Source organism: Haemaphysalis longicornis, unplaced genomic scaffold (genome assembly GCF_048455015.1).
Source record: "Haemaphysalis longicornis isolate Haplotype H1 unplaced genomic scaffold, Haemaphysalis longicornis Haplotype H1 scaffold_9, whole genome shotgun sequence".
Classification (NCBI taxonomy): Eukaryota; Metazoa; Arthropoda; class Arachnida; order Ixodida; family Ixodidae; genus Haemaphysalis; species Haemaphysalis longicornis.
The window spans coordinates 40776378-40802167 of record NW_027526460.1 but is presented as its reverse complement, the minus strand read 5'-3'; the positions used below and the strand labels follow the sequence as shown (position 1 = coordinate 40802167).

Sequence of the window (25790 nt, the reverse complement as noted above, 5' to 3'; positions counted from 1 at the left end):
GAGGCGGAGGAGGAGGTTGATGGTTTCGGGCACCGAGCAGTTGCTGCAGGCAGGAGAGTCTGTGAGTCCCTGATGGTGGAGCCTGGCAGAGGTGTTTGAGCTGTGAAGACGGAGACTCAGAAGGCGGGCCCGTTCTCGGGGCTCTATGCAGTGTGGCAGTGGCTGCGGCCGGTTCCCGCAGGCAACTCGGTCGTCAGGGTGGTCGCGTAGAATGGTGGGTATGAGCACAGCCCGTGTCCCATCGAGAGCGCTGATGGATGTGCACGTCGGGGTGGAAGCTAGGGTCGTGGGCTCCCTTGGCAAGGATGTCTGCCTCCTCGTTGTCCTCCTTGCCGCAGTGGGAGAGCAGCCAGTGAATGGTGACCTCGCTGCCGCGGGAAGTCACTGCGTGCAGCTTGGTCCCCAGGGAGCGCTCGACGTGACCACTGCGGCTCATCGGCATGTCTGCTTCCAGCACCTGGAGAAGGGCTGGCCTCGAGTCCGTTAAGATGACTGCGGCTGGGCTCAGGCGGTCTGGCTTCAGGAGCATGCCAGCAGCCAGGTGGAGTCCAGCCAGTTCAGTTCAGCAGTGGTTGACGATGCGGGGAATAGGGAGACGGCAGGTCCTGGGTACTCCGACCTCCTGGGCAGTGCAGGCAGCCTCGGCGCTTCCGGTCGCTGGAAGGATGGAGCCGTCTGTATATATTTTCAGGCGGCCTCTTACTTTGTCCTGTAAGAGGGCAGCCGCTTCGTAGCGAAGTGCCATCGCCGGGGTGTGACGCTTTGAAAGCACGCCTTGCAGTGTGGTGCACACTTGGAGGGTGGTGCTCTTGTCAGGCGTCGGGTGTTGAAGGCGGGGCTGGTGCCTGCAGGTTAGGGCTGGTCAGCGCACATTCCCACTGCTCGGGAGTAGGTGAGAGGAGTGGGGAGGGGTGGTGTGGGCAGAAGAATACGAGGTAGGGAGTTGTGGCGGGGTGTGGAAATCAGGGCAGTTGTATAGGTCAAACGCCTTTGGGAGATATGAGACAGGATGGTGACGTTTTAGAATGTATTTTTTTGGAGATGTCGCCAGATGCGGGATTTTTCGTTTGTTAGTGTAGGGTGTGGAGGTCGGTATTCTCGGCGGGTGCGGTGGTAGTGCGCTACGATATCGGAGCAGGTGGCTGGTAGTGGGTGCAGCGTGTCTTTCATGATGTCCAAGTCGTCCGGCCTCGTAGGGAGTGCCCGGTAGTGGAGTTCACGGGCCGCAGCGTGGGCTGCCTCGTTCCCGGGGAGGGAGGCGTGACCTGGGGTCTGGACGATGGCTATGTTAAGAGGGGCTGCTAATGCTTGTAGAAGCTTGGGGGCAGGTAGAGGAATTCTTCAAAGGAGCTAACATGGTTTTCAACGTGTATTTTTTATCTGTGATCACACACACAAAAAAAAACAAGCAGCCATTTATTTTAAAGTAAACGTACACTGCTAGTAGCAGTTATGTATTCATTTTTGCCTCAAATATGCCGTATGTTTTCTTACTGCTCAACAACGTGGACAAGTGTGAAGCTTGGTACCACATTTAGCAGTTTGCAAAGGTTTAGCTTACATACATTACTTGTTCAAGAATTCCTGTAAGCCGGGTGGCTGAATCGAGATACAGACAGACCAAAATTTTCGTCTTTAAGTAGCCCACACGGAAGAATTACGAGCATAAACGGCTGCCTACGATGCCAACACACTCCATGCTATGCTGTTCACCACTCATAATTTGTGCACTTACAGATCACACTCAGAGAAAAACGTCTGCACACCACGAGAGCGCGAAAGGAACTGATAGCATACGGCGAGTCAGCCTAGGCCCACCCAGCGCCGCCGCCGCCTTTGCTTGATGCAACCCGCCCAGACGGCTTCTTATTCTGTCTACGTACAGGTGCCGTCAGAAGTAATTGGAACAGGACATCTGTGGCCGAACCGCATAGGAGCACCGTGTAGCTGCAAGAATGGTAAACGAAAGGACGCGAACACGCACGCGCGCCTGCCGACAGCGATAGCACACCTATACCTCTCAAACAACTTCGTTTAACCTGTATTCGTGCATTCTTCGTGGAATACTGGTCTCGGTGATGGCGCTGATAGCATACACAACTAAAAAATTTTAAAGAAAAAATTGGCTGCGGATCTACTCCCTTCGTTGCAAATGTCGACAAAAGACGATAGTCTTTCGTCGACGTTTGCCAAATAAATGCCTCCCTTCGCTTTCCCGCTCACCTCTCATGCTGTTCCTCTCCCGTCGCATTCCTCCCAAGGTAAACACGCTAAAGGTTTGTTAAAGTCAATTTAAATTTACCGCGTTCCGCTGCCCCAGGCCGGGTGCCTCGATGCCAGCGCTGCCGTTCGGCGGAGATGCGCGTGAATCGAGGTACCGTACTTCAACGTTTATACAACCACGTTGCCCTTTTCCACGTGCGTTCCAAGCGGAACGTAGAACGTATCTAGTAGAACCTTTCGTAACTGTTGCCGTTTGATTTCTTAAAATGCCGCCAGAAGCTATAGTAGCGCGGGCGCCAGCAGGCGACGGAGTGAATTTTTTTTTTTCTGCAGCGGATGTAGTATTTCATTTGGTATCGCGAAAATCAAGCATCCAAAAATTTTTTACAACGTAACACCGCAGATATCAGTTATGTATTTTCTGCCTCACATTTCCGAAATGTCTTGTTCTTGGTCAACAATGTTGACAAATAGGAACATTGCCTCCGGGCTTAGGCGTTTATATTTGGCTGTGGGTATATAAACTTTGTGCAACTTCTGTTTCGCTTTGGCCGGGTGGCTGAATCGAGTTACACAGACAGACAGACAGACAGACAGACAGACAGACGGACGGACGGACGGACGGACGGACGGACGGACGGATGGACGGACGGACGGGCAGACAGACAGACAGACAGACAGACGGGCAGACGGACAGACAGACACACAGACAGACAGACAGACCATCATTTTGGCATTTAAGAAGGGCTATCGTTTTTAAAAAACTGCCACTGCAGGTTCCTGTCATAGCGGCGCTTCTCCGGCAGCTCGCGTGCGCTGGAAGTGTGCCAAAGACGTCAAATGTGTCTCTGCTATCAGCGCCATCGCCGAGACCAGTATGCTACGCATGCGTGTTTTCGTCCTTTCGTTTACCAGTGGTGTGGCTACACGGCACCCCTCTGCGGTTCGGCCTGAGTAATTTTAAGGGCCTTAGTTCGGCCTGTTCGGCCACAGCTCCCGTGTTCCAATTACTTCTAACGGCCCCTGTACATGGCTCAGTGGCTAAGGCTAAGGAGCACGAGGTCGCGGGTTCGATTCCCGGCCGCGGCGGCCGCTTTTCTGATGGAGGCGAAATGCAAAAAATTGCCCCCACCTCCCCGAAGGGAATCGTGAGGAAGTGCGAATGCATTTCTTGCGCCGAGAGTACACGGCGTAGTAATTCTGCCATCGCCTTGAGAGGCGCAGTACCGGCGAGGGGGAGCTGTCAGGCGATGGGAGAGGCGCGCGCCGAGGGTGAGTGCAAACCTAACGGGGGGATAGGCGCGCCAGCTGCAGAGCATGTGACGTCACGGAGCGAGGAGAGGGGGAGCAGACGCAAAGGCGCCAGCGCGCGGTCACGTGGGAGTGTGACGTCATGGCGCGAGGAGCGGTGCGGGAGCCGGCGCGGGCGCGCGCAGCCACGGCGCGGGAGGCGGAGCGCGCGCGGGTCACGTGGGGTGTGACGTCGCTGCGCCGTTGCTACAGACGCTCCTCTCCGCTCCTCGCGCCGTTGCTAGGGGAAAGGAGGAGGAGCAATGCGGACGGCGGATTCAGGGTCGCTTATAAAGTGCATCGCACTTAAAACGCCCGTGTGTACGAGATTTCGGCGCACGATAAAGATCCCCAGGTGGTCAAAATTAATTCGGAGCCCTCCACTACGGCGCGCCTCATCGCCTGCGTTGCGTCGGCGCGTTAAACCCTACAATCAAACAGCCCCTGTACATGGCTTGGTTGTTACGACGACCGCCGCGTAGACATGATCATCATGGAACGGACCAGCGATGTAGCTGGCCACCGGCAACAGCTTCTTGCTCAGTTGAGCAAAAACAGCCAGAAATGGTTGCTCCGCGCACCTACCGACGCCCACCGACTGCGCACTGCGCGCACAGTGGCGTCTTACGGTCGACCCAAAAACTCTGATAAGATCTCCGGACACACAGCGCGTGCGTGAAACCGAGCATCCATTGCGTGAAAACTGTTACTTGCATATCGCGAAAAAGGAACGGTTTTACATAAAACAATACACTGATCGACCTTGAAGAAGGAGTACAATAGTAAACCTTCATCTCATAAACTACGCATCGGTGTACATTCATACTATTCGTAGATACGTTTACTCAGTAACTGAAAAATCGTCGCATGGGTTCGTTCCTCGCTTGAGATTTGGGTCTCTGAAAGCTTTACGAGCGATTGGAAGTACTTTCAGCGATGCTTGGACGCACATTTAGCAAAGGCTTAAACGCACTTTCGGCGCAGTTTTGATGTCAAAAAGCTTTCGCGCTTCTATCAATTTTCTTTAGAAAGGGAGCGTAAAGCTTTTTTTTTTTTTTTAACAGCACGGCAGTCGCCACCGACGGTAGAGCCACCGCGTCGTCTTAACGTCGCGTTGCAGTGGAAGTATAGACCAGTTTCAAAATAAAGTGGTGAAACTGTATGCACATACTTTGAAACTCTTTAGCCGCCGATATTTTCACGCACTGAAGAAAGACCCGCAGACGGCGTACGCTGCTATTTTGACGTCATTCCATGCCGACGTCAGCGCGACCGCATCTCTGTGACGGCATGCCGTAAAGTATCCATTTCCGTACAGGGGGCGCGGACAGGGCCAGGACGGCGGGATCGCTGCTGACCAGGGAGGACCTGGAGGGCTACCGGCCCGTGTGGAAGGACGCGCTCCGTACCAACCTCAGCGGGGGCCTGGTGCTGTTCACTACGCCGCCCCCCACGAGCGGCGCCGTGCTCGCCTACATCATGGGCGTGATGGACGCCAAGAAGAAGCTGGACGAACAGGCGCGCCCGAACCAGCAGTACGCGCTCACGCTGGCCAACATGCACTACCTGGCCGAGTCCTTCAAGTTTGCACTCTCCAAGCGCTCGCAAATCGGCGATGACGACTTTGTCGACATACGCAAGGTACGCGCAGGAGGATACCTGTCGGAGCAGAATGCACAGTCGGCGAGCCGAAAACCAACGCCTTATAAATACCTAAATTACCTCTTCCCACCCCTGATAGATTGTAGGACAGGTATGCGTGGGAAATTATTTCGAAACACTGGCTGTGTGTCATGTATAAGATAGCGATTTGCCATCATTGATTATGAAGAAGAATAATATTACTACACTGGAAACACGCAGGAAAATAAACCGGCTACTTTTACTTCACAAGTTTCTTTCCGGAAAAGTGCTCTAAATGAGGCAAATCTTGTCCAACCTGCTATGACACGAAAAACAAGGCACACTGCCGAACACGCCCTAACCCCCATTTTTGCGAAGACTAATTCATATAAGTATAGTTTCTTTTCAAGAACAGTGAGTGAATGGAATGACTTGCCACCAAATGCTGTCAATGCTAACAATTTTTCGCAAGAGTTGGAACGCTTCTTTTGTGATCTGTAGAAACCGCAGTTGTGTTGTTGGTTGCTATTTTGTGGTTATTAAGGTGCTATTACATTTTATGCTGTTTTTTTTCTTCCGTTTTATTTGCTGGTTTATTAGGTTGGGGTTTGTGCGTTTTGTGTTCTGCATTTTATTAAGTTTACGGTCTTATGTTACCAGTGTTGACGATGATTCTATCAGCTGTTTTTGTTTTGACATTATGTCTGCCCATTGTTCTAGAGAAGTCCTTTGTGATCCTTTTTGGATTAATACTGTTTATCATTGTTTATGTAATGCCCGTGCTGCCAGGGCCAACCAAAGAATTGCCTTAAGAATTACTAAACAAACAAACAAACAAACAAACAAAGAAACAAACAAACAAACAAATAAATAAATAAATAAAATAGTTGCCATTATGTTTTTGACAACTTGTTTTTTACTCTGGCCTGCATTGCGTTTCTCAACTTCACGAAGTACCCGATTTTACAAAAGTTCCCCCAATCTTCCCCAGCTTTGTGAAACCGTTTTAACGCCCCACCAAACAGGCTCCGGATATGTCTCGATTCTAGGTTGGTCTACATTACTAGTGACTGTACATGAAAATAAAGGATGGATGAGCCGCTGAATCGACCAATCCCTGGACAACAAATAACGAATCAAGTAAGCAGGCACGCTTGCAATGCAGAATGCAACGCCCTTAAGACTGAACGCGCAATGCCGCCGCGGGCAAAGTATGTAGCCGTCCTTACAGTATTTTCGAGGTTGGATAAGTGACCTGTGACTTCTAGGCGTACCTAGCTGTGCCCCTTAGAGGCGCAGTGGTGCGTCCTCGGTGAACTTTATTCCACAGGACTTGCAGAAGAGTAGTGACAAGCACGTCCAAATTTGACACCAAAACGCCCACGTCCTCAAAACGTCCACAAAACGTCCCCAAAACGTTTACTAGGTTATTCGCCCTGGTCGTGAATGGATTGGCGGGATGCTGCTGTGTTCACGCAGGAGGTGCAAGACATGGTGTCGCCGGTGTACGCGGGGGAGACCATGCAGCGCATACGTGGGGACCGGGCGCTGTCTCCCGAGGAGTATGCTACCACCCTGCACGCGAGTTCGGACCATGGCACCAGCAACCTCATCCTCTACGCACCCACGGGAGACGTGCTGATTGTGTCCAGCACGCTTCACAGCGCGTACGGCTCGTGGCGCCTCACCACTAGGCCTAGAATTTACACCACTAAGCTAGCCCGCTATCAGCATCCCTCTCGTTCGCTACCACTAAAGAGCTCCTACATCGTTACAGCGCTCTGACTGGGAGGTGCCAGCCAAATTGAAAGGAAAATGCAGGCATGTGGGAGGTTACCCAAAAATGTGCTTGATCCCTCTTTCATAGGAACCGATAAAACACGAAAGTAAAATGTGCCTTCACAGGATCCGCAGTTGAATGTTTATTGTGCATCGATATGAACTTGTACATCGCTATTTATATTTCGTCCGTATGGCACCACTTTACGCATCAACGTTAGACACTGGATTCCACGCGCCGGAGCATTGCGTAAATCCGACTGAAACCACAGGCGCTCGCAAACCAACCGTGCGAATGAAACAAAACGAGTTGTCAGCGAATCGTTTGGTGAACACATGGTCCGCTGCAGCGAAAGGAGCAACGGACCGCATCACGAAGGGGACATCCGCAAGTTGGCTTCTCCGCAGCGCACGCTGCGCGTCTCCTGCACACGTAGCCTCTGATATGGAGTCGCCCACTGTCGACGCTCATTGGCGTCATGATGCCCGACTTCACTTCGCCTCTCCTACACGGCAGCACCATCTGAAGGGAGATCTATAAGGCGTGTTTGACGTCTTGTTCACGCGTTTGTTCGTAGTGCAGTTGGGAGCGCGTTTCGTAACTCCCGTTGCGGCGAAAAAGTTCGTAGTTCAAATCCCGGCGCAGCTGCGTCGACTGAAGTTTTTCTGGCGATGTCATTTCCGTGACTGATATGACGTCAGACAGATCTTGGTGGACCCCAGCATAAAACACTTTCGTGTTAAAACTCGAATTTCGTTGAACAAAGTTGATTTCATTCATTGATTGTCAATGGTATCTCCTTTGTAACGGGGTGACGGTGTGTCATCTCACCAAATAATCTAATATATCCATGTTTTGCTACTGGTTTCATTATAGCGGTGCTCTTAGGGCTGGCTCAAAATAAATTTTTCCCGTTGCAGGTGGTAGCTGCCCTAGACGAAATTCCCCTCTCACCTCTACTTCCACCAGCATTCCAATCTTCTTTTAGTCGCCTACACAGGCTTGAAATTTGCTCCCTCTGTACTACCTTTCAATCCTAGGGCTTCGGGAAGCCGAATAGATTGGAATGGATAGCTTGTTTCCTTTCCGCAGACCTACCGTTCTCTGGTTCACTTCAAGGCACAATAGAGCGTCTGATTTCAAGCAGAGTACTGCATTCGCGAATGTGAGGCCGGGAACTGTTACTCCTTTTCAAATGGCTCTCACTACTTCGTATTTGTTATACCCCCACAGAACTCGACGCTTCATCATAGCTGCGTTTCGCTTTTCTTTCCATTCAAGTAACCACGTATTTGGCGCCCCTTGCGGCCGCCTCGGGAACTTGTGGTGGCTACGAGGTAAGCGCAAGCCAGCGTGACGTCCCAGTGGAGCTGGGAACCGAGACTGGCTTGCGAAAGTTTTGAGACGTAACTTTTATGTTATACGTGCGGCGAATTAAGATTATGAGAGGAGCCGAACACATTGCAGCGCTATTCGCCGATGTGGATATGCAGTGCACTGGCGGAGAGGGAAAGGGGGGGGGCCTCCCCCCTGCCGCTATTTTTGAACGAGAAAGGAAAATAACTTTGCCCGTCAAGAACTAATGACTACCGATAATTGTTTTTGTGCGGATAAGCTACGCACCAACCACACGAGGTTTCGACGTATGCGCTCACCAAGATCAACCATTTTGCAATTTTAGTGGAACAGACCAAGATCAACCATTTTGCAATTTTAGTGGGACAGATAGTTTCTTAAATAAAGCTTTATTCCTTCATTCAGTTGCCATAACAAAACTCGTTGACTGAGACAAATTATATATAGGTAACACCTCGCCAGACCAGTACCAGTGCTGGTACGCCCCGTGCATGTGAACATTGTGCAGCACAAAGCAAATTTTACGCCCATTTCAGGCAGATAATAAGTACATGAAGGTGCATTGAAGTGTCCTTTTGCCTAAAAACATACGCCGGAATGGTTTTATAAAAATGCACTAAACGTTGGGTTAAAAAAATGGACAGTAGATTCGCTATGGGAAATGCGATGTTAGCGCTCTATCGGAGATTCCGCCGCTTAGCCGTTCTTGGTTTGTTTGTTTGTTTAAATTTTAACTGGCTTGGCCAACACATCGGAAACAACGGACGCGCGTTGAGCTAGCGCCGTTTACGCTGCTGTTGGGCTCGACGAGCGCGACGTTGAGCGTAGATATTAGTGGAAGTACTTCGCCCGTCGGCTTTCTGGAAGTAAGGCGAGACGATAGAGGTGATAGCGGGATTACGCCCCCAACACGAGGAGGTAGGTCTAGTGAAGCCGGAAGCCCGCAATATCCGCGCTAACTTCCTGTCCATACTGCCCAGATCTATGCATACGGTGCAGCTACCGCCAGTTCCATTGCCTCTATGCCTAGCATGCCCGACGTCCCTGGACGTTGACCAGCAACGTCCTGCTCGCATGCTTTTCTTTTGCTGTGCGATCTCTCATAGCCACACTCTTAAAATAAAGGTCGTGTCACTAACAGAACACTAACCAGTTACTTGCCGCAGTATCCGCTAGGTACTTAGTGGTTTTACTGACTGGCCATTTGTAACCCAGTAGAAAGCTAAGCGTGACAATCTGGATCGGCTGAGCGCACAGCACGACGTAGACACATTCAACCCGCACATATCTCACTTATACAACAAATAAATTGAGCAATTCAACCAAGAAGTGCACGAGGAGAGCGATTATAACTTCGTTATCTTAGAAACACGTTCGCTGTTCTTGCTTTTATAGTTAGCAGCGGAAAGTACTCTGATAGTCAGATGGATTGTCGCAAAAAAAAAACAAATTGTATTTTGGATATAAATTTAGAACTTTGCATTCTAATGTGAGCATATACAAGTCAGCATGCGGATTTGCAAAAAGTTTTTAACCGTGATTTGTAGTGAAAAAAGTGCTCAGTTATATTCAATAATTCTGAGAATTTTGTTACTATCAGTTAATGTCAGTATCAAACAAGCAGCAGTTACTAGGTGGACAGTCTAGACTAGTAACGATAGCAATTAGGTTCCATACTTAATGGCAGGACATATATATTCCGTTCTGGGGTAGTAAAGTTCGTAAGGAGTTAGTAAATACAACCCGTTACTACATTTTTACTTGAATTTTTGTTAAGGGTGCACGTAACCGCGAGTTTCTTTTTTGCTTTTAAATAAAAAAAAATCGCCCACCTGACAGAGGTGCCATTCGCACGTAGTTATTGCCACCGCTCGATCCGAACGTTGGAGTCAGCATCTCAGTTTTGTTATTGTTGATTGTGGCCGACGTCGCTCGCGACAGCGTGAGGCAGACCTTTTTTTCATCTGTCATTTTTCCTCCGCCCTCCCCACGCCTACCTTCGACGCCGCCTCAGCGCGATAGCGCTCCGTCCTCATCCCGTAAAATCGCCTCTGTAGTTCCGTCGGAGTGTGAAGCCTGTCAGTCAGGGCCAAAGCGCGAAAGAACGCCCCTGATCGCACGACCACTCGTCCCTACAGGTTCGGCAGCATGCGGGTGTCCAGGTCGACGGGCGTGATGATGAACAACGCTCTGGCCGACTTTAGCGAGCTGGAAGCGGCGACGCGAGTCGTGGGTGGCGGCGGTGCTGCGACGGCCGCGGTCGGCGCGGCCCAGGCTAACAGCATGGCACCCTTCAAGCGGCCGCTCACCTCCCTGTGCCCGACCCTGGTCTTGGGGAAAGGCACCTTGCTCGCCATCGGCGGCGCCGGGGGGCTTCGGGTGCCGACCAGTCTGGCTCAGGTATAGTCGTGCATGTATACCCAGGGTCGACGTCGAGGTTGGTGAAGGAAAAAAAAAAAAAAACACACACACACAAAGCTGCACGCTATGGAGGCCCGTCATCCCTCCGTTTACCGTCGCGGTGCATCGTTGTGGCATGAACTACCGGGGAAAATGAAATTTTAGTGCGAAAGTAGACTCCTGAATGCAGAAATACAAATTAAGCCTTGGATCTAAATAAAATTAAAATTTAACGTGAGAAACAAGCAGGCGTTTGCGCCAAACACACAAAACGCAGGCGTCTGCACCAAACATTAAAAAACATTGTGGGCCAAACCATCCATATGCTTGCGGACAACCAAGTCAAGCAGTTTCGGTTTCGTGGGGTTGCACAGGTTGGCGGAAACAGAACAGATTGACCAGGGCGCAGTCAGAGGGAGTGCACAAAATTACTTTGCCCGAAGTAAAAAGTGCACGAAAAAACCGGTGCGTGGCATTTTTTTTTTAGTATTCATCTTGGCGTAGTTGCTGACTATTCAGAACGGTGAGCCGTGGTGAAAGCGTCGAGAAATACGAGACGTAAGGGGGAACGTACAAAGTTTTAACCTCCCCAGCGAAGATGCTAAGCGCAATGAATGTGATAATGTTTAATCAATACTCTGTATACTTCATCACCCTTGGTAGTGGGCCATTTAAACGTCCCCACGCTCCGTCACCAATCACGCAGTCGCACGTCGTGGCGATCTCGCCTGCTTACGGCTAGCATGCTTCAGGAACTAAGCGTCATCAACACTGCAGCCGCTACCAATTCAACAACCTGTGAAACTATTTCTCCACAACTTATGGTTGCAATTCTTTTCCCCGATGTTTAATTTACCCTCTCGACGTGTGTCGAAACCGAAATTCAAGGTGGTGGGAGTGTCAGGACATCCGGACATCCGCGCTGCTTTTGCCTTCGGAAAAGAAGTTCATAGCGGTAGTTAAACGGGCCATAAAGAAAAATACAAGTTTGTTTTTATTGAAATATTTGGTGTTTTATAGTGCCTTCAGCACTTTCCCTGAAACAAATGGTGCATTATTCAAGAAGAAATTAAACAATTTAGCCAAAATTCCGATTCTCCCGCGGCATAGTGTGTTTCGTGACGGCAACAATGGCATGTACTTCAAACTTAAAGGACTACTGACACGAAATTTTTATGTTACGTTTTTTTCGCTGCTATGCGTGCCTACCAGCCCACTAATCATAGAATGACAGATGAGACGGTCGAGCGCCGCGTAAACATTCATTTACGGCGTCGTTTATTCGTGCCAGTTTCGGTTTCGACAAAAAAAAACGCCGAGCGGCCGCCATGACAGCATGTATGACATGGCGTCACCATTCTTGCCGTATCGCCGCCTCTCTGGAAGCGCGCGCGAGCGAGCGCACGCGCGCGCCCAGACCGGCCGAGGTCTTCGCCGTCCCCACAGGCCTGGGCAGCATGACGTCAGTCCCAAAACCATGACGTGTACACACGCCCGAGCAGCGCGCGCCAACCACAGCCAGCGCGTCGGCTTCGTCACGGGAGCCCCGACGTCGGCAGTTTGGGGCACGTAGCAGATAATGTCACGTCGGCCCGCTCTGGGCTTTCTCGTGCGGGCGAAGATTAAAATGGATTTTGAATATGTTTCGCTGAACGGTTGCTGTTGAAACTTGCTGGGAGATATCTCCTGATAAAAAGGAAGCGTTTTACATAGTTATCTCAGCTTTGAAATTTCGTGTCAGTACTCCTTTAAGTTATTATGTTGACCAAAGGTGACGCCAAGGCAAGAACAATTTTTATTAGCCGGGTTACCGTCTTTATTCACAGATGGCGTTACGATAGCGCTCAGCACCCCTGTCCGCCAACGGCTGTTTTCTAGCCGGAGCAATTGCACCTGGCTTTCTTGCTAGGATTGATAGTAATCGTGGCGTTAAATATTGGATATGACTCGACAGGAAGGGTCCCGTAAGTGGCAGTGCCGCTTGTGTCAGTTGGCCAGTGTCGTGTCAGATGCAACGCTCCCTACGGCTGTGCAACGACGGAAGGCATACTGTGCGCCGTACGCACTATAATGTTCCTATGTTTGCGTGTTCGTTTGTAAGTTCCATTGTGCCCCATCGTTATTACTACTATAAAAAGAATGTGCACTAAATTTAAGCCCACATATCTAGTTCTGAAAGCTTACAATCCCCGTTTAATTTGCGCTCAATTTTGTCGGCCCCACCCAATCACAACGAGATGAGCATAATACGTCATCAATTCAGTGCGTAAAAGTCGCTTGATTCGCATAGCCGCTCTTTTTAACACAAAAGTGATTTTTATGCCCGAGTACACAGACCTCACCGACGTCATATTCGTCACGGAAATGACATTACCAGAAAAAGTTCCATTGACGCGGTGGCGCTAAGATTCGACACCACGATCACTCTGGCCGTAATGGGAGGTCTGAAATGCTCTGCCAACTGGGCCACGAAGTCAAGCCCGCATAGCGGTACGAACGCGCCTTATGTCCTTCCCTCTAACTTCTCCATTCAGGTGGTGCTGCCGTCTAGGAGAGGTGACGTGAAGTAGTGCGCCATAGCGCTAATGAGCGCCGATAGTTGGCGCCTCGATAGGGCGCGGTAGAGCAGCGAGCTGAGCTCGTCGCAACGCAAGCTTCTGGCGTACACGCAACGGAGCAGGACCAATGTGGTCACACCTTTGCCAAAGTGACCCGCCAGCAGGTTGCCGCTCGCCAAGCACACCCACAAGACTGCTGGCGACCTGCAAATCATGCTCCTTTCGCGGTAGCGGACGGTGACTTCGCCAAAGGATTCGCTGGCAGCCCGTTTGGTTGTGTTCGCACGGTTTGCGAACGCCTGAGGTTTCAAACGGATTTACGCAATGCTCCGGGGCATGTAATCCAATGTTTAACACTGTTGTTCGAACGGGGCCATACTGACAAAATATAAATAGCGATGTGCAAGTTCATATCAATGAACAATAAACATTCAACTGCTCCTGTGAAGCCACATTTCACTTTCGTGTTTTACCGATTCCTATGAAAGAAGGATCAACCACTTTTTTTTTCTAATTATATAGCTAAGTTGAGTGAAGCTTGCGTTAAAAGTGGTGTCAGTGTTATTTTAACGAAGCGATATTTCGAATGAGCCAAACTTGCGTTTTGTCTTCATGGCCCCTAACAATGCATCGTCTGGATCATGCACCTTGGAGGAGCAGCAAAGTTGCTACAAGGATACAGGCGTGTTGATTTTGATTGTAGGGTTTAACGCGCCGACGCAACGAAGGCGATGAGGCGCACCGTAGTGGAGGGCTCCGGATTAATTTTGACTACCTGGAGATCTTTAACTTGCGCCGAAATCTCGTACACGCGGGTGTTTTTGCTTTTCGCCTCCACCAGAAAAGCGACCTCCACGGTCGGGAATCAAACCCGCATCCTTAGAGGCGTGTTGATGCAACTTCATCGAGCTCACGCGGGAAGTATGCAGACGTGTCGCGGATAACTGTCTTACAGTAAAGACCTGCACATTATTAAGATCGCCCATGAAGGATCCATTTCCGTTAAATGCAGACGGGGGTGTTCCTGCGGCAGATTTTATCGCAATAGCCATTTCCGTTAAACATCAGTTCAAGTGATGCTCGCTTAAATTATTTATATTTACAGTGAACCCTAGTTATAACGAAGTCCTCGGGTAAGAAAACTGACTTTGTTATAAACGGTGCTTCGTTAAAACGGTATGATTTTCTCTTTACTCTTGAGTTGGGACCGTAAAAAAACTTCGAAGAAAGCGTAAATTCGAATAAAGCGATTTCGTTATAGCAAGGCTTCATTGCATTCTCAAAACCTTCTGACAAGAAAATATCTGTACTAACCCTTTAACTCGCTATGATCAGCGTTTTTACTTCGTGGAAAGTATACACGGCGCACAGAGTAGGGACAAAAGCGCCCAGGGCGCTGACTGAGCCTTTGCTCGGGTCAGTTTCTCGGGTGGTCCGTTGCTCTGAAATGTGTGTCACGTCGGCGCTTGAATGCTTGGGCGGCTCCGGGGGCGCCGGCAGTCACTCTGTTGCTGGACTCCGCGAAAGCCGTCCATCATTATGTCGGCCGCGCACGCCGCGGCTCCGAGGCGTTGGCACGGGGAATCACGGGGCGCAGAGCTTTCCGCGTGGTACGTATGATATGCCGACCGCTCCACGCGGAAGCGTCCACGTTTGCTCGCGAGTCCGGGTGCCCGGTGTACTGCGTGGGCGTCTTCAGTCAGTGCTATTGATCGATCAGCGGGTACATTACACTGACCCTTGACTGCGGCGTCGTGTCTCAATTGCTCGGGCCGTACGGGTTGGCCGGCGTAGCACACTGCCACGTGGTGTTTGAAACGGACCTCTTCTAAGTTCTTCATCGGTCAGGCATGTCGCGGTTGGTCCGACTTTCGAAGCGGAATGCATTTTTAATGAAATAATTTTATTATGAATTACTGAGAGAAAAACTACTATAGAGAGTATACGTAATACTTTCTGATTGAGTTCAAGTCCCATTTCCACATTTGTAAAATTACTCTGACGAGTAGCGAGCTTCACCACGCAACTCGTTGAACCTTAACTTTTCAGCTAAAATCGCGTTTTTTTTTTTCTCTGCGCTATCTGTCCGCAAAAAGGTACTGTGTTTGAGGGTGCGAAGTCCGTTTGGAACCTGTGATTGAAATCTGAATGATACTTTCAGTCATCGTCATCAGCAGCAGCAGCCTATTCAAGTGCCCTGCAGGACCGGCGATGTTGCAGCGGAACACAACCCGTTTTTTTAACCCCGTAAAAGTGCTCTCCGTGTTGTATGAGTGTGATTTCCCTTTATCAGGCAAGCACGCCAGCATGGAATGTGTCGCCAACAATGCAACAAAATGTAGCGGAATGTACAGTAATGTCTCTTCAAGGGCACTGCATACTATGTAAATAAACCTGTTTTTGTTGAAAAAAGGGACGAAGGGCTCTCTCATTGACCTCCAACCGCTCCAGTCCTGCGCTGCTCGAGTCTACAGTTTAACCCCGAAGTTCGCTATTTCATCCCTCCATCGTGTTATTGGCTTACCCCTGCTTGTAGACCCATCTCTTGGTATCCACTCTGTTACCCTAATTGTCCACCGGTTGTCGGTTCGTCTCACCCCATGACCAGCCCAATTCCATTTACTTTGCTTTACTTGAACTATGATATCGTCAACTTTAGTTTGTTCTCTAATCTACGTAGCTCGTTTCCTGTCCGTGAGTGTTATTCCAAACGTTATTAGTTCTATGGCCCGTTGATCTGACGCTTTCTGATTGTTTAGTAAGGCGCCAAGTTTCAGCTCCGTATGTCATCACCGGCTGTATGCACTGGTTGTAGATTTTTCTTTTGAGAGACAGAGGTAGCTTACTTTTCATTATTTGGGAGTGTTTGCCGAGTGCTCCCCGACCCATACCTATTCTGCACCGGATTTCTCTCTCGTGGTTGGGGTCAGCACTTTTTTTAGGGGTCAGCACTTTACTCTTTAGAGGTTTTCCGCGGACGACGTTGCCGCGCACGCCTGTAGTGATTTTAAAGCCAGCGTTCGTCTGTTTCACTTTTTATACCCGCGGTTCAGAAAGAATAAGCTAACATGCTGGCTTACTGATGAGATTAACTGACGTCTGGCCGTTGGAAAGGTAAGCCACTGCCATGCTTATTAAGTGCGTAGCTGCGAAAAATAAATGGCTAGTTTAAAGCTCAGCTGGTGAAAAAGGCTCCTGAAGTTGTATTAGAGTCCTTCCTAGCGCAGAAACGTAACAATTCGCCCAGCTCCGTGTTTGCCCGCAATGCCGGGAAGTTTCTCGAAGCTATGGCTGTTTGTATACCTTTTTGCTTTTGGCTGTAACTTTACCAAAAATTCGCCTAGCGAGCTGTTTTAACTTGTCAAACTATCGGAACAGCAATGCGATAACGCGATTATGGCCTTTAATGGGTCACCCTGTCGCGGAATTTAGATAGGTTTCTTCTCCTTGCGTGTGACTCAACGTGTGCGGCCTTCCCCCGCCAAAAAAAGAGAACGTTATTACTGTAAAACTAGTCGCGCTAAGAAGTTCAAATTTGGTACAAAGGTGCTCTAGAATTCTGTGAAAGAGGAGTGCGAGGGGATTAGAACTTAAATAGCAGATATCTTGGCGAAAATGTAAAAGTTCGCGCACTGCGGCTCCATTGAACGCGTCCGTCATGACGGGAAAGTTCTCGAAGTTCGTAGCTCGAAGTTCGAGCTTCGAAGCTCGAAGTTCCAAGTTGACTTTCAAGCTGCTTGCTAATTGTTTATCGATTAAAAATGCGAAAGTATTAGTTAACTCAGTAGGTCAAAAGTTCGGTGTTCCCGACACACAAGCGCCACATGAAATTGCCACCAGGTGGCACACAAATCGCCGATGGCGCAATGAATAGAATCAAAACTAAAAATGACTTCAATGACACACAAATTCGCAACGAACCTCTTGGTAAGGTAAATGCTGAAAAAAAAAAATTATCATTCTTCCCTAAAGAAAGTTGAGAGAAGCGCAAAAGCTGAAGGCCGTCCAACCTCCGCTGAAAGTGCGTCCAACCCGCCGCGGTGGCTTAGTGGCTGAGGCGTTCTGCTGCTGAGCACGAGGACGCGGGTTCGATTCCCGGCCGCGGCGGCCGCTTTTCTGATGGAGGCGAAAAGCAAAAACGCCCGTGTGTTCGAGATTTCGGCGCACGTTAAAGATCCCCAGGTGGTCAAAATTAATCCGGAGCCCTCCACTACGGCGCGCCTCATCGCCTGCGTTGCGTCGGCGCGTCGGCGCAACGCCTTAGCCACTGAGCCACTGCGGCGGGTTGCGTGGGTGTTCTCGTAGGTTTTGTTACCTTATTTCGGCGAAATGAACAAACCTATTAGCAAATTTTTAGGGGCGTGTTTGCGGAAACAAGAATAAAAAAAAAGTGGTTGATCCCTCTTCCATAGGAACCGATAAAACACGAAAGTGAAAATTTCAGTGTCTTCACAGGAGCAGTTGAATGTTTATTTTGCACCGATATGAACTTGCACATCGCTATTTATATTTCGTCCGTATGGCACCGTTATACGCATCAACGTTAGGCACTGAATTGCACGCGGCGGAGCATTGCGTAAATCCGACTGAAACCCCAGGCTCTCGCAAACCAACCGTGCGAACGAAACCAAACGAGTTGTCAGCGAATCGTTTGATGAACACACGGTCCGCTGCAGCAAAAGGAGAAGCGGACCGTGTCACGAGCGCGACATCTGCAAGTCGACTTCTCCTCAGCCTACGCTGCGCGTCCCCCGTACACCAGGCTCTGGCATCGAGTCGCCAACTGTCGACGCACAGTAGCGTCATGATGCACTACTTCACTTTGCCTCTCCTAGATGGCAGCACCACCTGAAGGGAAATATATAAGGTGCGTTTGACGTACGGTTTACGCGTTTGTTCGTAGTGCAGTCGGGAGCGCCTTTCGTACATCCTGTTGCGGAGAAAAAGTTCGAGGATCAAATCCCGTGCAGTCGCGTTAATCGAAGTTGTTCTGGCGATGTCATTTCCGTGACGGATATGACGTCAGACAGATCTTGGTAAACCCCGGCATAAAACACTTTCCTGTTAAACGAACGGTCTTGCTTTCGAGGTACCAGATTCAGCAGGTGGGCACTGGTTGTACCCTCGTTTCTGCGAGTGAATGACGACGCGGGCTGACATTTACAGCTGTTTTCTGAAAGCTGGCCACGCCCTCACAAAAACTCCTGTTGTGTTTTTGATGTATTTCTGTAGAGTTTTGTCTTCCACTTGTATTAGTTAGCTCTTAATATATTTCTGTGGAGAAGTAGCTATAAAAATTTTGTAGATTTTTTACGGGGGCAACTCCATAAGCTCACAGTTCCTGATGAGTTTCTGTCGTGTTTCTTGCGACTCCATAAGATCTCCATAAAAATTTCTCCCACCTCTCCTCGCGGGAACCCCTGTGTAGATGCGACGCATAGGGGGTTCCGTTGTTGTGTCCGTTAGGTTGATTCTCCCATCGCGTGAAACGTGCCATGAACCCCCTGCCGCGGCTATGACGCAACACAATCCAACACAATACACTTTAATCCAATCCAATCCAATCCAAGCCAAGCCAAGCCAATCGAATCCAATCCAATGCCCCTCGCGAGAGTGTGTTCGCTATCGGAGAGGAAAGGGGGTGAGCCGCGGAGAGCGCAGCTCGCGCGGCGAGGAGAATGGGGGAGGGGTGTGAACGGTTAACAACAACGCCGTATGGAGGGACAAGGCGAGTGAATGAGATGCAGTCGCATCTAAAACTCCTCAGAAATTCGCAATCCATTTTTGTGAGGGCGGGGACAAACGTTTAGCTTGCACGAGCGCTTAAATATCTTGAAGTCGTTAGAACGCGAAAGTGACCTAATTCTCTCGCTGCCGGTTGCACCACCAACAACAAAAAAAAATGGTTGTGGCCTAGCTCAGTTGGATATGCAAAGCAAAGTCTTGGCTTAGTCTGGTTGAGTCTTGGTTTCGCTTGGTTAACCTTTGATTTAGCAGTGTATTGCCGGCCACGTCTCAGAGCAGTTCAGTTCCGTGCAGCGCTCACAGGAGGAGGCCGGGTGAACGCGGCGTTCATTCATGGCGAACGCACCTCTCCACTTCGCCGGGGGCGAGACGACTCACGTTGCCCGAAACGACCTATACTCCGTTTCATACATCAGGTGCAACGCTGTCAAAGCTAGCGCTCTTGTTTGCGCTGTGTGCTTCCGCGACCAAAAGTAGTGGGTTGCTTGCGGTGCGCCAGGTACAATAAAGGCTTCGCCGGCAACCTTAAAGCATAAATATTTATCATCAGCTTGACGAAAAACGCCCGTGTTGCCGGACAAACGATCGAAGTATGCGAGTTTGTATTTTATGTTTGTCGCTTTCGTATCAGGTTTTCCCTCTCCGCGCAACCTTGAACGCCGTTTTTTGTTTACTCTTTGAGGCAGCGTTGAAAAAATGGCGTCCAGCTCTCGGGCTTCGACCACGTCTCCTGTACGTATTTTTTCGAGGGTTTGCGCATCAAAGTTGTCAAATAACGCCAAGGAAGTAATTGCAAATGTGTGCGCCCGTACCAGGGTGCTCTTACCGGTGAAATCTGTGCAGGAAGTACTGAGTGTTGTGAGCGAGGACAACGCTCAACGTACCGTGGCGAAATTGAAGGCGGAGTGTCTGCGTGGGAATTTGGTGTCTCCGAAGAGAAGACCTCGCGACGTGACGATATCAAGCACGCGGACCGTCAAGCATGACAGCTTCACAGTCCATGCCATCCGTCTGAATGTGAAGAGCATGTATACGCCTAGAGGGAGATCCCGACACTGGACAGTGTGCGAAAGGCTGTCCACGAAGACGACGACTTGCCGAACTTCACGAAAACCACCTTGTGGAGGTTAATGAAGGACATGGGCTTCACCTATGATAGGAGAATACGGAATCTTGGCATCATTGTCTGGCGCCGCAGGTACCTGCGGGCGATCAAGGAATTCGAAGGCAGGGCAGGGGGGAATCGTTGATGAACTTCCCAGCAATGTGTGTCCTGTCAGTAGTGGCGGCTTTGTTCACGAGGGTCAACTGGTAGAGCTGGAGCGTGGACACCTTTCTATCCAGCCTGTTCGCGCTTCTTCATGCTGCGCCGATTCCCCGAAAACTTTTGTTACCGCGACAAAGAAAACTGAGTGTCTTCGTCGTGTGGTTTTGTTTGTGGAGTTTAACGTCACCAAGTGACCCGTGCTATGAAAGACACTACATTGTAGTGCTATCCTGCTCGGTCGTGAAGTGTATACAGCTGGAGCAGTCATATAACCTCTGCAAAAACTGGGTGGGAGAAAGGAAGGAAAGTAAGAAGTCCGAACCCACCAGGAAATCGACCAGAGGTGCTCTTCTATAAATAAAGTTTGTTTTTTAAACCGCAAAAGTCAGCCTCCTCTTGGAATAATTGTGTATGACACACGATCCGTATTGGTCCTGTATGCATTTATGTATGGCAACAAATCTCCAACTCATGAGCTAGTACTGTTATTTGTCACAGCATTAACGTATACCATAGACATTTCCTTGACACAGAAAAAGGGGCCATATCAGGGTTCCGTATGTAAAAACAATTGACCTATCTATGATTGTCTTGCGAATAAGTGCCTAGTTTAAAGAGCTCTTTCTCCAATCACAAAAGAAAATGTAACTCTTGCTCCCGGGGTGAAATATTGCAGTGAAGAAATAAATAAATCACGCACAAGAATTCACAAAAATGTTGCATATATTCGGACTGGAAAGGGGCGAATAACAAATTTAAAATATAATGCGTTTATGTGCCAGAAATCAGTATTCTAAGGTACAGAAATCTGCTTTCTGTCCTTTCCCATGAATAACAAATGATACGTTATTCGCACCAAGAGCTTCGGGCTACTCCAGAGTGCAGTGCCAAAGTCGGTTCCAAATGTTTCGGTAAAAACTGAACCCGTTGCTCTGCTGGCGGCCCGGTATAATCAATAACATGCTGAGTGTGTTAGAGAGGCCCATAAAAAAGTGGATCGTCAGGGCAACGGCAAAAACGAAAGCTGAAAGTGAACACCTGTTGGTAATTCACCCTGGTTAGAGCAGCTGTGCTAAATAATTAATGAATTAACGTGTTTTTCTTACACAAAGTTCTCGCTAGAATCAATGAGGTAGCTGACAATGGTATAGAATCGCGACAAAATAGCAATTGCTGGTCACACATCGGTATGCATCCAGAACCATACGTGCAGTTCATTTCAGCATGCGCGTAGTGTTTAAGTTACTGGGAACGAAATAAGATTTAGAATTGAACTCGCAGAAGATGTAATAAAAAAAAAAAAGAAACGTCGGAACGCGGTTTCGAACCCATGTACTTCAAAATTCAGCGTCTTTTCTCCAGAGCGACGCGTTAGACCACTCGGCTACAAAACAGCGCGGAGCGATACACCTCCTTTCTTTGCGGACTACTTGTGTAGCCTTCACAGCGTTGCACTTGATGTATGAAACGGAGTATAGCGCCGCATGCATGGGAGGCTTCGGGGGTGGTCGGCAGCCTCGGCCGCAGCGGACGCGGCGACCGCTGTCGGCGATGTCGGCGCCCGCAGCGCCGACAGCGGGCCCGGCAAATCACGCGATGCGCCTCGAGGGGTGTGTCGCCGAGGGTGTGTCTCCGGTCTAAAGGTCACCTTGCACGTCGCCCACGAAATCGCTGGACGAAATTATTAAAGCTTTGCTTTAATAGAACATATCCTGATAAGTCCAATAGATTTGAAAGGCAGTTTCAGACTTCCGTTTTAAAAGGCGAAAATCTTGTCTGCACCACGTAACAATATACGTCGCCTCACGACGATGCGACGGAAAAGCAGCCTCACAAAAGTACCAATTAGAACCTTTGTAATGCGGATTTATATCCAACAAAAGCCCCAATCACGTAAAGGCTTCGCTACATGCATTTTTTTTTCGCACGAGCTTTGTTCGAGACATGTGCCCCGTTCTCCCCCTAGGTGGTGATCCGAGCGCTTTGGGAGAACGGGAACATCAAGCGTGCCATCGACTACCCTCGCATCCACGTCGACGTGCTCACAGGGGCCATTCAGCACGAGCCAAGGATGCCCAGCGTGAGTAGAAGGCGATTACAACGCGGCGGACACAGGGCGAGCAAAAAACGGGAACCAAACGGGATTAAGGAAGAACAAAAGTCCTTTCCGGCAGTCGTTTACGTAAACGCGAAAGTGGGAAAATAGTCAGTGAGCGTGCTTGAAGAGAGTAGTTTGTCTGAAATAATTAACCACTAGAGTGGGATTTGCGCGATGCTATTACTAGAGTGTGAAGACGGGCTATAGTCGGTTCATACTGATGGCAAAAAACAGCGCAAGGGTGCTATTGCGCAATACCTCTTTGCTCCCCCTCCTCCTTCCTTCTCCACATTATAGAGTTTCGGCATACCGTGTGTACTGCATATTCCGTGTGTTCCGTTCGAACCGGGGCCTGACTGGACATGGGATGTGCGCATTCGCTCCGGAAGGGTGGCGTAGTTCCGCTGACGGGTGTCCGGCCCTCGCCGGGCCCGCTCATTCGTTCCACTGAGGGGCGACCCGCCCACCGTGCCCGCGCGCGCATGCGCACTATGGTCCCGCTACACACGTACGGTACTCACGGAACACGCAGTGCACACGGTAAGCTAAAACTCCATTAAGAGGTAACCGCGAGCTGGATATAGATGATGCAGCTCTCATACTGCTCCACTCCATGCAGGACATGTCCAGGGGAGGATGTAGCTGAAGTGGATGAAGGGAAAATCGGTGCATTCTTTTCTTTAACAGGCCCCGTTTGCCCGTTGTATAGGAGAAAACACATAGGACCAGTTTTAGTGCCGAGCCACTTGTTCAGAATTTATGGTAAAAAGAAAAATAAGCGGAAATTCAGAGGATTGTTTACTAATGCGTAGCATTCTTATGCCGCCTGCTTACATCGTGAGCTTTTTGCAGCCATGCAAGGGCGTGTGGTTATTTTATTACAGCGACGCTGCTAGCCTCTCGTCGGACGGAAAATTTCGTATCGTAAACAGAAAACCCATGCACGACCCAGCAGCTCTCGCCCAAGACGCCGACCGCATGCGTCAGGTTAATCAGGCGTGCAGCATAACGCTCAGTATAAGTGTAAAAAACACAAATCAAGCATCGAAACGGCATGATGGATGATAAGGCGCAGGTGAACAATGACACTCCCCCATATGTTCTGGCAGAGATTAGGTTTGCAGCTGCTCTCGAAAAGCGAGGGGTTGACTTCATTTCACGGATAGCACATGCGTCAGCCTAGGCAGGAACCAGCAAATCTCGCCCAAGACGTCGAGTTCATGCGTCAGGACGCAGCATTTGCCGCCAGAAAGGCCGAGTGCAAGCGACAAGCCTGCCAAGACAAGGAGGAACGCTTCATACCCTCCCCCCATCATCATGTGTAGTGATTTGCAACAGCTGCGCTGTACATCCACTTTCGCGGGGCGGGATGGCGTCCACTTTTGTTTTTAAGTTTTCTCTGTTTCCCTTTTGCCAATGATGTAAATTTATACCATTATAGCGATTAAGCGCGTCTACTTTGCCAATGATGTATTTTTCCGCAGATGCAAGGAGTAGTGCAAGGATGGCCTGTTTTCGCCATTTTTTTACTTGTATTTCTAACGTTATTTTCCTGTATTTCTCAGTTTATCAGTTTAATTTTGTTCTTGGAGGCAGAGTATAAGATGCATATTTTTTTATTTCGTCAGTTGATTTTTGCAAAATTAATTATTTTTCTTATTTTTCGAAACCCGGCTCGACTAATTATCTCCGTTTACGCTATCATAACGGCTAAATGTGTTACTTCCGCCGGTTATGCATCTTGTGCAAATTCAGGGAGCTACACGGTTTTCCCACTTTTGATAATTTTTATTCGTATTTTTGGCGTTATTTCCCTAGCTTTGTTAAAAAAGCTTAGTTTTCGTAACACGTGGGGATGTAGAAAATGCGTATTTTTTATTTCCTCAGTTGGTTTCTGTAAAATTTTTATTTTTCTATTTTTCTTATCTTTTGCCTTCTCGAAGTACCATTCGACCAATTATCTCCATTTACGCTACCATAACGATTAAATGTGTTACTTCCGCCAACCTGTCTTGGGGGGGTACTCGGCAAAGAATGCCACGCATTAAAAATGGCTACGCCAAATCGACGTCGGAATCGAAGGCTAGACGGGCAAGCACTCGTGCTATCCATCTTTTGCCATCGCGGTTCACAAATCCAGTTCTGCAGCATGAGCCCTCGGCCCCTCAGTTTCCAGTGTCGTGCAACTTCTGGCAATAACAGCAATAACGAATACGGTTTCCGGGGTGTTCGTCGTAGTGTTTGTCGTCGTGCCGTTGTTTTGTAGAGTGAACTATACTGGCCGAGATTGAGCAGTTTCGCGTGGCTCCTGGAGAGCCGTGCTGCGCATGCGCGAGGAGCAGTAACGTCTCACGGCGCACAGCTGGCGCGCCTGAGCCACCGCGACTGGATTGGGTTGGATTGGCTCGGATTGGCTTGGCTTGAATAGGATTGGGTTGGAAATCGTTTTAGCAACAGTAAGCATGATAATTAGCTAATCCTAGACAACCAGGAAACCTAAGAATAACCAGCTGAACCTAGCTCCCGCTACGTATATCCTGGCATAGCAGAGCTAAGCCACTGCTATTTTTCCCCATCTGTGCATGCATGTTTATCTGTTATCCACAAATCGTGCTGCGGTTACCTACGTTCATGTCCTCTCTGCCTGCTGCTACGCCCCTGCAGAAAATGGTCCACAAACTCCGCCAGAAGGGCCACGCGATGGAGCAAGACCCCGACGATCCCGGCCTTACCGACCACTACTCCTTCGTCACCGGTCTGATGGTTAGAGGTAACATAATTAACACCAACAACGACAAGAGAGGAAAGGTGGGCGGCGCGGACGGCGACTAGAACACCTGGGCGACATTGCTCGTGGCACAGTTGTATCTGCCGGCCCCTTTCCACCGGACAATCTTCAGGCGCGTCTGTTTCGTCACCCACCGCGGCCCTACTTACACCGTTTCGTATTTGTGACATGTGCTTCGGAGGGGAATGTGAAAATACAACACGGAAAAGGACAATCTATGTACAAGCTTTGCAAGCTGGGATTGTCACCTTGATTAGCGCACGATCATTGATTTGTGTAAGATCGAATGTCATAATTTTATTTCACTACCATTCGGAAGTTCTCTCACTGGCCACACGCAAACTGAATTTACGCGCACGCAAGAAATTCAAATCTGCTGTGTTACGGACGCTTTTTTGATGAAGTTAAAGATTGCTTTTTATTGTGATATCATTATGCATATGTATATTTTTATTGCATTGTATTTTATTGACTGAGTACATATCTTTTTTACCTTGTAATGTAATTTTTTTCACTGTTTCCTCTGTTCTTTCTTTTTCATGTATAGTACATTGATTACATTAAGTTTGTCCCACAGCTACCAGCCCTGTTTTCACTATTTGTCTTTGGGGTGATTTCAGCAATGTAAAATAGTGTATTTACGCTGTCTGCTGTGCCAGGGT

General features: G+C 49.2%; 1 protein-coding gene across 1 annotated transcript in view; it reads left to right on the top strand.

Moving 5' to 3' along the window:
* Positions 1–25544, top strand: part of LOC144153156 (scoloptoxin SSD14-like) — a 53706-nt gene extending 28162 nt beyond the window's left edge. The window contains exons 7-11 of the mRNA XM_077684806.1: positions 4832–5154; positions 6616–6803; positions 10411–10672; positions 22209–22322; positions 25005–25544. Coding sequence (XP_077540932.1) covers positions 4832–5154; positions 6616–6803; positions 10411–10672; positions 22209–22322; positions 25005–25172 — 1055 coding nt within the window. The 3' untranslated portion in view covers positions 25173–25544. The remainder of the gene's footprint in view (positions 1–4831; positions 5155–6615; positions 6804–10410; positions 10673–22208; positions 22323–25004) is intronic.
* The last annotated feature ends 246 nt before the right edge of the window (positions 25545–25790 follow it).